General features: G+C 43.8%; 1 protein-coding gene across 1 annotated transcript in view; it reads right to left on the reverse strand.

Moving 5' to 3' along the window:
• Nucleotides 1-12,236, reverse strand: part of LOC146187998 (uncharacterized) — an 86,005-nt gene that overhangs the window by 28,656 nt on the left and 45,113 nt on the right. The window contains exon 5 of the mRNA XM_084603583.1: nt 10,204-10,310. Within this exon, the coding sequence (XP_084459709.1) occupies nt 10,204-10,310 (107 nt within the window). The remainder of the gene's footprint in view (nt 1-10,203; nt 10,311-12,236) is intronic.

Consider the following 12,236-nt stretch of genomic DNA (forward strand, 5'->3'; position numbering starts at 1 on the left):
CACCATGCTATGAAGCAAAGTTTCGATAACCATCCTAAGAGACTTAGGGAAGCAGGTTATCCAGCTGAGCTTATAACTTTGGGTTGCAATAAAATAATCAAAAAGCTTAAATCGTCGGCATTGCTGCCGCCTTCACAGAAAGAACAGAAACTGAGAAAGTTCGCAGTCCTTCCCTATGTACATCGCATTTCTCATGGTCCTAAAAATGTTTCCAGTAGGTATGACGTTGATGTTGTTTTTTCGGCCCCTAATAAGCTCAATAAAATTTGTTGAGTGGTAGAAAATAGGTCCCGCAATCCTAATAAATCTGTAGCGTCTTGTGCTGTTAAACACGATAAAAGATTTGTGCCGTGCTCCAAAGGGGTAATTTATAAAATTCCCTAATCCTGTGGTCAGATATACATTGGGCAAACGGAACGATGTATTAACACACGTCTCAGAGAACATCTCAACTCATTAGAATCTAATCGCTCCACTAATCTAGTTGATCATTGCCGTGAGTGTCAATACTTTTTTCCGTCCTTGCATTTTACTGACATTTTGTGCAAACACCCCGACCAGTTGACCAGGGAAATCATCGAGGCGTATAATATGGGTAAGAAAGAAAGATTGTGTGTCAGCAAACCTTCCCTGCTTCTGCGTGACTGCGAGGTTGCATATCTGGACATCACATAGTAACACGTGCGTTCTGGTTTTGGTGTTTTATTGTTTCTGTACCTTATATAACTGTGTTTTCTGCGAATAAACTTTAGTTGAGAGTCATCGTTGGTTCCTGTTGTTTCTTCCTGTCGTCCCTGTTTGTTCGCGCTGTTTTTTTTTGGATGATGTATCACCAACTCGCCCGTTCAACTGCCCTGTTAACTGGGCTGGTTGGTGAACGAATTCAGGCATGGTGCACAAGGAGGACACACACGGTGTGTGTCCTCCTTGTGCGCTAGCACCATGCCTGAATTTAACAATTGACTGGCCCTGCCTTACAGTGTTGTTTTAGATTCATTACACGCACCATTTCTTTCTTTCATTTATATGTCAGATTTTCATGTCTATGATTGTCGTCATCCGTCTATTGTTTTTTTTTGTTTTTTACGTTACGTCCCTGGTCCTGATTTTGGGGGCAGATGCTGTTTCTTTCACAGCGTGCGTTGTCGCCTATCTGATATTGTATGTGTATTGGTATTGTATCCCCAACAGGAAAGTGTAATGATATTGTATCTGATTAAAGTATTCACTTTGCAGAAGGTGATTGTACATACGTGGTCCTTGTGGCAGATATAAAACGTGCTTCGACTGTACATGCAATAAAGTTAGTAGTCAGCGCCAGTCCCGTCTTGTATGGGTCTTCTTCCTGTGTTTTGTTTCTTCGCGCTGTGTTCATTTCGTGATATGCATAGTGCACCGCTGAATCTAAGGGAATGCGGCACCCTGGATGAAAAGAACCCCGCCGATGATATATGGTTGTGACAAAAACGAGTATACATACAAGTGCTACCAAAATAAATAAAATGAAGGCAATCCTAGCAAAATAATTAAATTTCATTGGCACCGCTTGGTTATTCCTTGTAACTAATAGTCATTATGCAAATTACTGCTTGCGTCAAGAGTATCACGGCTTCAATTCTGAAATATTGATCATCAACTCGAACTGGGAATCGTGTTGATGAAATACATAGTTGAAGCCCCCAAGTTGGAGTAGATGTTTAATACGTTTTTTGTATAAGATTGTTTTTTCTTATACTACGAAGTTCCTGAAAAAGCTGTTCCTTTGTAGCCGCATGGCTGCGCCTGGGTGGATGAGTAATTACTCTTAGAGTTCGTCAGTGACTGCGGTTCTTTTTACTCTACTACCATGCCTGACCAGACGAACTTTCATCGAACCCTTGACAACTAGTAATTAGTCTCTTACTACAAGTCTACTCCACCTTGAAGGTTTCTCCCAAGTATTTCTTCAGTAGGTAAGGCAGCTGAACAAGAGTTGAGGGCGAGCGTCAGTTGGCAAGCCAAGCCAACGTTTCGACAAAGGGAATTGTCTTCGACTGGTAGGCACGACCATCACTGACAGCGTATATACATATATGCTTTTGCTTACGAAGAAGAAAAGCTTTGCAGGAGGGGAGTGGTCTGATATCGAATGTGCGCTAGCTTAAAGTAGCTTTTCTGATTTATTTATTTGTTTGCTTCCTTGAATATTTATTTATATACGAATGCTATCAGCCATCATCATCAGCCGGATACACCCACTACAGCTCATAAGCCTCTCCCATTTTCCTCCAAATTACCCGGTCCTGTGTAAGCTGCATCCACTAGACCCCTGCGAACTTCTTAACCTCACCCGCCCACCCGACTTTCTGCCGCCTCCTGATACGCTTTCCTTCCCTTGGAATCCAGTTTGTTACCCTCAGCGACCATTGGTTATCCTCTCTTCGCACTGTATGTCCTGCCCATACCCATTTCTTCTTCTTGATTTCCACTAAAATGTCAGCGACTTTAGTTATTTCTCTGACCCACTCTGCACGTTTCCTATCTCCTAATGGTACCCCTAGAATTTTGCTTTCCATAGCCCTCTGCACAGTCCTCCACTTAAGTAGAACCCTCTTTGTTAGCCTCCATATTTCAGATCCATAGGTGAGTACAGGCAAGATGCAACTGTTGTATACTTTCTTCTTGAGCGATACCGGTAAGCTGCTAATCATAATGTGCAAGTACATTCCAAATGCGCTCCATCCCAATCTTATCCTTCTAGTTATTTTCCTTCCGTGGTCGGGATCTACGGTTACTACCTGTCCTAAGTAGTCATATTCGCCTACAACTTCCAATACTTCGATACCTATTGTAAAGTGCTGTTCCTTTCCCAGGCTTTCCAACATTACCTTAGTCTTCAGGTTTGCTGTCAATGAATAGACAGCGAAGCGTGTTCCTACCTGTCTTCTTCAGCCCTTCTAAATTAGCGCACATCTATGTACCCAGCACAATACAATCGAAATTCTAAACGCTGCGGCGAAATAGAAGGATACCATCACATATTATGGAGCTGCAAAAAAGCGCTGCCACCAGCGGACCTACTACCAGCGGTGGGAGGCTATGCTAGCCAGCTCAGACTGGTTGACGCAAGTTCGGGCTCAAAAGGTCGCCGAGAGCAACGTACTCGAGGCCATCTAAGTGTAGCACCCACAAATCGCTCATTGCTGACAATAAATGTTTTCCAATCCTACCTGTCAGCCCCGAAAACATTCTGTCGTATAGGTTCCGTTTTTGCGGATGGAGAAAGATTATTTCGTTACACACGATATCTTCGGATGTCGCCAATAACTCCGACTGAAGTTTTATCTTCAACCGTGCTGTTGACGAGCTTGAAAGATACTGCGGTGGGAGTATCAAAACGACAAGTGATTCGGCATTACAGAAATTAGGGAATAATTATAGAACAGTAATTGATCACTATTACTCCAGCTTACCTCGAAATTTATTGCCACTACACAAACTCGCTCAAACTGCAATAAATTAGTGCGTCTTGAATGAAACCATATGCAAGATTTTTTTTTCATTTGCAACGACAGTTGCAAAGCTGTCGCTGATTTAGCAAAGTTTTCGCAAGAAGACATCCGCTGCTATAAAGGGTTGGAGGGCGTAATACCAGGCGAACACGTTAAGCCATCGCCTGTAATGCTTCGGCGTCAGTTCCTACTACGAAGCCCCGTGCTTAATTGTTGAAAAGGGGCTGCAGGTAGAGCCACCAAAAAAACTGAAAAAAAAAAGTCTTCTTTCTTGCGAACATCCGACTCGACTTCTAGAGTGCAGCAATGTCGGCCAAAGACTACAGGACCTCCTGACGCCGTGTGTCGGCGGTGTGCGTGGTCAGGCAGTCAGGTGCACTGTCGTACGGCCGAAAAATTTGACGCAACCGCATGGTCACTGAGGATGCGCTCCTGTAACCGTTTTTCAGCGATGTAATTTATTTAAGAGAACTTCTTGTTGGGCTAGCTGTTGTCTATTCAGTGTCTATTAATCAGTGTCTATTAATCAGTGTCTATTAATCAAGCCCTTCTTTTACTTTGTACAGGGATTATTTCTCTGCCTCTCTGGAACGTCGACGCTATGCTCCTGCGCCGGAGACCCGTTGCGCTTGTATCAACCAACTTCTTTTCACGTGCCAACAATGCAGCTTGATATTTGCACGATCGGCGATGATCCAAGATTTCAACTTCATCATGACAGCCATGGAACTGTGACGCTGCCGACCGCGCCTCACGTGGGATCCATGACGTCACCAACCGGTGTCTACTTAAAGGACTGTCTTCACCGCTTCACCTTCAGTGGGCACGGTGGGCCTGGCAAGAGCATGGCGTTAATCAAGCCCTTCTTTTACTTTGTACAGGGATTATTTCTCTGCCTCTCTGGAACGTCGACGCTATGCTCCTGCGCCGGAGACCCGTCGCGCTTGTATCAACCAACTTCTTTTCACGTGCCAACAATGCAGCTTGATATTTGCACGATCGGCGATGATCCAATATTTCAACTTCATCATGACAGCCATGGAACTGTGACGCTGCCGACCGCGCCTCACGTGGGATCCATGACGTCACCAACCGGTGTCTACTTAAAGGACTGTCTTCACCGCTTCACCTTCAGTGGGCACGGTGGGCCTGGCAAGAGCATGGCGTTAATCAAGCCCTTCTTTTACTTTGTACAGGTTGGTCCGTATTCTTGTTCTCTTAAAAGTGACTGCCGTTTTTTGCTTGTCCTGCCGTGCCCACTACGGTGTCTGAAGATAGTGAATGATTGTTACCATGTTCTTGAACTTCTTTTGTGTGGGGACGTTGAGCTAAATCCGGGTCCTATTTCCAACAATGAATTACTGCAAAGGGTATTAGAAGGACAAAATTCTCTGCGGGATGAGATACTTGAGCTGAAATCGAAAACGGACGGCATGATTGCGGACATTCGAGCTCAGTTCACCTGTATTGAAGACCACATTTCCGAAATTAAAGCTAAAACCTTGAAATTAGAAGATCTTGAAAATGCGCTCCTTACATACCAGTCTTCTGTAGGCCATCAAGCTCGTAAGCTCACAGATTTAGAAGATAGAAGCAGGCGATGTAACCTTATCGTTTACGGCATACCCGAAGAAATAAATGAATCCGAATCTGATCTTAAGCGCAAAGTAATCACGGAAACCTTTGAAGGAAAACTTGGCGTGAAATGCGTATCAATTGGTCGCATTCACAGGCTGGGTAAGAAGGCATCAAAACGACCGGTTATAGTCTTTTTTACGGATTTCAATGAAAAAGCATCACTCTTTAAAAACTGCAGCAAACTAAAAGGGTCAGATATTTCTATCCAGAACGATTACTCACCGGCTACTTTAAAAAGACGAAAGATGCTGTGGCAGAGTACTAAAACTGAGAATTTGCAAGGCAGAAAAGTATTTCTTGTTCATGACAAATTGCACATCGACCGTGACGTGTATGACTGGGACGAGGCGAAACAAGAACGCCAGTTAATTTCTAAAGCCCCCCAAGAACCATGCACATGACGCGTCCAGGATAAGCGTGTTAGGCTCCTAAACATAAATGCCCGGAGTATTGTAAATAAGACTAGCCTACTTGAAGGAGTTCTTTTATCATACGACCCACACATCGCCGTCATTACAGAAACCTGGTTGCACAGTGCGGTCAGCAATGATGATCTAGTTCCGCCAGCATTCAAAATTTATCGCAAAGACAGACCAACTAGGGGCGGAGGTGTAGCTGTAATAACCAAATCTGATATAGAAACCGTTCTGCTTCCAGATGTTAAAGATGTTGAATGTTTATGCTTAAAAGTGAACCTATTTGGGTATGTTTTCTTATTGTATGCAGTATATAGACCACCAGAGTCGATTCCCGACCTTCTAATAAAGCTCAGAGATCATATGAGGGATTACAGTAAACACAAGATGATATTGGTTGGTGATTTCAACCTTCCGTGCATTCATTGGAACCGCTTGTTTTCCAGGCCCGACTCTGAAAATGAAGCCAGTGCTATGATCGATATCATGTTTGAAAATAATCTCGTTCAAATTGTCAATTATCCCACGCGTGTAGACGGTTCGTCTAGTTCTGTCCTTGATTTTGTTTTTCTTGATCGTTGTTTTGATGATTATGTTGTGTCGGTCGATTCAGGCTTATCCGATCATAAAATAGTATCTGTTTGCTTGGAATTTGTTTCCAAACGTGTAAAAAATAATTCAGTGGTTAGAACGGTGAAGGAATTTGAACGTGCCGATGATGATGCCATTTTAGGTTACTTAGAATCGCAGATTACTGACTTCTCTGAAGATGATGCTGCTGTTCTTTGGAACAAATTTAAGAAGATATGCCACTTTTGCTTGAGCAATTTTGTGCCTGATAGAACAAAGAAAACAGGCAAATACACACCATGGATGAATAGACATATAATACATTTAAAACGAAAGGCCAAACGCCTACGAAAGAAAAGAACAGCATCTCATGCTTTCAGCGAAGCTCGCGCAGCTCTGTCTGCTGCCATTGTACGTGCAAAGTCTTTTTATTTTAATACTACTCTCCCGAACTTTATTTCTGAGGATCCTCAAAGGTTCTGGAACTTTATGAAGGAAAACAAAAGGAGTGTACAACAAATATTTCATAACGGTGCAGTTTTAACTAATCCTAAGATTATTGCACAAAACTTTAACCAATACTTCCACAGTGTCTTCTCTACTTCAACTGGACCTTCACTTTCTACTTTCCCCTCGCATTTCCTTAATGTTACCGACTTGATTTCAAACGAAGGGGTATTGAACATGCTGCTTAGACTAAAAGTTAAATCTTCTCCAGGACCTGATGGTATACCAGGCGCATTCCTTCGCCGTTTTGCTGAAACACTGTGCAAGTTTCTCGTTTTGATATTTCGAGCTTCTATTAGAACTGCATCCATACCTGAAGACTGGAAGACTGCACGTGTGGTGCCCGTCCTGAAGAAGGGGGACCCACTTTTATTATCTAACTACCGACCCATATCTATATTATGCTCTTCTTGTAAATTCATGGAGCATATCGTAGCCGACCTCATTTCTAAATTTCTCCAAGATAATAACATTTTGTCGGAACACCAGCATGGCTTCAGGAAAGGGTTTTCTACGGTCACACAGTTAGTCACTTTATTTCACTTTCTTGCTTCCGTCGTGGATAGGACCGGCCAGGTAGACTTAATTTTTTTGGATTACAGCAAGGCGTTCGACCTAGTACCGCATAACAAACTAATAGAGAAACTTCAAATGATAGGCTTGCCCGATTTCCTAGTTGCCTGGGTTTCTATGTATTTATTGCAACGCAAACAGTATGTTACAATTAACGGAGAAAGTTCTTGTGCTCTTCCGGTTACATCTGGTGTCCCTCAGGGCAGTGTTCTTGGGCCGCTGCTGTTTTTGATATATTGCAATGATATTGTCAATATAGTTAATGAGCCTGTGCAGATCCGCATGTATGCTGATGACTGCATTATTTTTAATGAGATCCGGTCAGTTGACGACCAGGTAGCACTAAACATGACCCTTAACAACATATTCACATGGTGTTGTAAATGGGGAATGAAACTAAACTCGGAAAAGACGGTGTTACTACGTGTTACAAGAAAACATAATCCGTTAAAATACTCTTTTTCTTTGGATTCAGGTCTAATAGCTGAAGTTAACGAATTTAAATATCTTGGTGTGACATTAACAAGCAACTTAAACTGGAACACTCATATCTCTAACACTTGCTCGTCTGCATTTCGAAAACTTTGCTTGTTGCGCCATAAGCTAAAGGATGCCCCTCTCAAAGTTAAAAGATTAGCATACGAAACTTTTATAAGGACTAAATTAGAGTATGCCTGTATTGTATGGGACCCGTATACTGTCACCAACATAAACGCTCTAGAGCGGATCCAAAGGAAAGCCGTCCGTTTCATGTTTTCGCAGTACTGTCGAACAATCTCTGTCTCTACACTGATGCAATCGAATTCAATACCTACCCTTCAATCCCGGCGAAAATTCCTTCGACTGAAATTTTTATACTTATTGTTTAACCATAAACTTGGAATAGATTCTTCACCGTACCTGCTAGTATCGAACACCAGACAAACCCGACACTCTCACCCCCTTTCTCTTACCCCGTACTTTGCTAAGACTAGGTTATTTCAACACTCTTTCTTTCCGCAGACCATCAGTGATTGGAATAACTTGCCAGCTACCTGCCTACAGTCTCTTGACCTGATTTATGACCATGTTTAGCTTTGGTTATGCTGTGCCATTATCTTTTTCATTTACCGCTGTTTGTGCTTTGTTCTGTTCGCATCGTGGTATTATTGCTCACTCGTAATAACTTGTTTGTAATCCACTCCTGCTTGGGCCTCACGGCCTGCGGTATGTACTAAATGAAAATAAAAAAAAAATAAGTTAAAGGCGCCAAAACAACACGCACACACATAAGTTCTTCTTTCTTGTGTGTGTGCGTGTTGTTTTGGCGCCTTTAGCTTATAATGAATGTAATTTATTACCGGTATCAGTTTCAGAAAAAAATTTAGTTTAGTTACCCTAAAGGTACTGTCTGTCATAGACTGTCGATAGACTGTCAATAGTATTATAGATGATACAATGGATAGTAAGACTATCGAGAATTTTCCAGTTGTTGGCCAGCGATATTGCCGAAACATTTGCGATACCTGACTGGTTTCATGCTTTTGTGACGCTTATATCCCAAAACAACTCAGGACACCGTAGTAAATTTCAGTTAAAGAGCAGTGAGTGCGCGTGGTTGGTTTTAAACAGAGATTGCTATGTACAGTGCTTATCGATAGCACTGTCGAGAGTACTACTCACGGATAGTTTTTTCACCATCGGTAGTTTTATTACCGATAGTTTTTCCTCACTAGCGACGCTCACAGAAGCCACGCGCTGGAGTCCTACAACGGTTACAAGGCTGTTGCGTTCCAATTAAATGAACCAATAGCTCCAACCACCATCATATTGGTGCGAAATCCTGCATGTGGCCAAATTACGAAACTATGCCCACTTTATGTGGCCTATAGTTACTTCGAGAAAAGCTCTTCATCCTTATTTTTCGCGAGTGCTGCGAGAAAGCGCCACACGTTTCGAGCAATGTAGCAAAATCATTAAAAGAAATAACTTGGCTCACTGGGACTCCTCCATTTACAAATCTTTTTAAATGTCCCTTAAACGAGGTTTAATATGGTAGCAGTAGGCAGCAAGCAATTAATTAAAAGCAGGAATAATAAACAGGAGGCGAATGATAAAGGAGGGATAGAGGCGAAAAGCGCCCGTGTGCAAGTTATCGAGGTTTCCGAAGCCCTCTTTTAAGGCATCTCTCATAGCTCTGAGACGTTCAACCCCACAAGCCAAACTAAAGTAATGAATTTGATTGGGCCCTGTAGCTATAGAATGGCCGCATAGTTGAAAAATGTGGCCATCTTTGCAGCAATGTTTTATGCCACTTCGCAGTTAATATCATCGCGCACTGTCTGGCGGAAACAACGTTCATGCACTTTCGAGCTCATCGGAGTTGCAATGAGAACCACTGAAACAATTCCGTTTGCTCGTTCTGATTTTTTTTTCTACTCTCTGGCCTTTCGGTTCCAGTAAATTCTTTTCTTCGCCATCGACCTCGTGTATTTATTTACGTTACACAATTGAATCCCGATTACACGAGGAATTTCTTAAGTCGCCTAGGTGGTCATGTGACAAATATGAATGATTGAAGAAACTTTTACTGCTAGAGGAAGGCCTGAGGTCGTAGTTAGGGGATGCGTGAGGTTCAACTCGAAGGCTACATGCCGCGGTAAAGTTCAGAGAAATCCGCTAATCAGGATGCTCGTATCGCCACTACCATAGGCGGCAAGATCATCCCTAATATGCTTTGAAGGCAGAGAAAGAAGCTGATTGAAAGTGCCATGTTCGGTAACCGTCCCTGCCCGACCAAAGAAGGAGCAGTGCCACACTAGATGAAATAGGTTGGCTGCGGTCTTGCTAATCGGCACTAGCGACAGCGGGAAATGCGGTGTTAGCCATTTGTGGAGAAGTGTAGACAGCGTTAGCACGAAGCTTATTAATGAAAACTTGTTCGGCCCGTGACGATATAAATTGTACGGGTTTAATGCTTGTCCGCTGTACAGACGACAACCGGGGTGCGTTGTGGGTGTTCCACTTACGCCAGCTTTGCGACGCAATGAGCCGGGACCAGTACGTGCTTGGGCGAGACCAAAGTGGCGGCGCAGAAGTAGCGCTTGGAGCTGCCCACCTTCTTCGCCAGGGTGGCCTGCGAAGAAGAAGGCCAGGTATCACACCGGCGACTCACGGACGGGGATGAACTGACGCCATTGTTTATCAAGGCAAAATGCTTTAATGGCTCATACTCGCGGCCATGACCCTGTCCATCCAGCCTCGAGAGATTCCGCGGGATACTGCCAGACTGTGTTTTCATCACCTGATAGCGTCGTTGGCCCCGACGCTCGGTATCGTGCCACCACGTACGTCTTAATTCTCCTAATCTACCATGAGGAAGATAGTTGAACCTAAATCCTGTCTCCACCGAGAATCGAACCTTGATCCCTTGCATCAACAGCCAAGCGCAATTCTCCTTGTCTACCGTGAGGATGATAGTGGCGGGAGACCGCGAGTGACTGCGCCTTTCATTCCTGTAAACCAATTATGAGCACCAATCAGAGAAAGAGAGAGAGAACTTTTATCTTTCCAACAGAGTGACTATCCCGCTCTTCGTCGTCCTAGTTGCAGGTTGGTAGCTCTTAGACCCCGGCGGCATCTTCGGCCAGTCGAGCAATTTCTCTTTGGGCTCTTGGATCTGAGCTTCGCAGAAAGATCTCCCAGTTGTCTGTAGTTATATTTTAGTCCTGCCTGGGGACTTGGCACATTCCCATATTATGTGATCTAGTGATCCCCTTTCCTTACATAATGAGCATAGGTCTGATCGTATTTCCGGCCATATATGGTTGACTAGAACTGGGTTCGGGCATGTATTTGTTTGGCTTTCTTCATGCTATTGCTTCCTTTTTGCCTAACGTGGGATCTGGTGGTGGTAGGACCCTCCTGCTCAGTCTGTCGTGCGGTATTTTTTCGCTATAGTTAATCAGGTCCTCTTGTTTGCCTTGCTTCGGTGGCACTCCCCCAGCCCGGTGTGTGAGATCTCGGGTTAGTTTGTGCGCCGTTTCTGGGCACGCCTGCGTGGGCTGGCGTCCAAACAAGGGTGACGTCTCTTTCTATTGGCTTTTGATCAAGGATCCTACCCGTGGTCGTCGCTATGACTCCTGCGGTGTAACTCCCGATTGCGCTTTTGCTCTCACTTACTATGTATTTTGCCTCGGCCTGAGTAAGAGCTAGTGCTATTGCAGCCTCTTGCGCTGTCTGTATCGATTTTGTTTTTATAGAAACGGCTGTAACCATTTCTCGCTTGCCATTCAGTACGACTGCATTCATTTTTCCTTTGCCGCAGTGCGCAGCATCTGCATGTGCAATTCTACCAGAATTTTCTGCCTCAAATCTCCGTGTCTGTGTTTCTGCCCTTTTCTCTCGTCTTTGCTTACTATATTCAGGACGCATGTTCTTTGGTAACGGATCCATTTCCGGACCTCCACTCTCATTTCCTCTGTCGTGTCCCAGTATTCCTTCGGTTGTATACCTATTTCCCTCAATATGTTCCTTCCACCCTTAGCTTTCTCTAGCCTTCTTGCCTCAATTATTTCATCTAATCTGCTGTGTATTTCCAGCATCACTTTCAAGGAACATATAAGGCCTAGAGCTGCAATTAAACCTAGGCAGCGACCATTAAAGCACCGAGTGGGACAAGGCTTGAACGCCAGTGAACTTCGGTTGTGTACCCAAGCAGGCGATTCACGAAGCGTTCGATCCTTTCATTTGGCGCTCCCTCGAACACAGCCGAAACAAGCACAGGAACGAAAAGGCATCTTCGGACACCAAAGGAAGGTCGTAGTTATGGATCATCATAAAATTGCACCAGGATGGTGCCATCAAAAGCCCGCCGTTAATGCATACATAACAAATGTTACATCACAAAGAGAAGAAACTCCACGGATCTTTATCTCGTTGGACTATTAGATAGATGACTACACCGGACGGTTGCAATGGCGCTTTTTCTTTGGTTCTAAACTATTTTCCCATACATCATAAAGTATGACATATCTACTTAGTCAACCAGCGCAACGGCAAG

This window comes from Amblyomma maculatum, chromosome 5 (assembly GCF_055883805.1).
Source record: "Amblyomma maculatum isolate TAMU_Amacu chromosome 5, ASM5588380v1, whole genome shotgun sequence".
In the NCBI taxonomy this organism is placed as follows: domain Eukaryota; kingdom Metazoa; phylum Arthropoda; class Arachnida; order Ixodida; family Ixodidae; genus Amblyomma; species Amblyomma maculatum.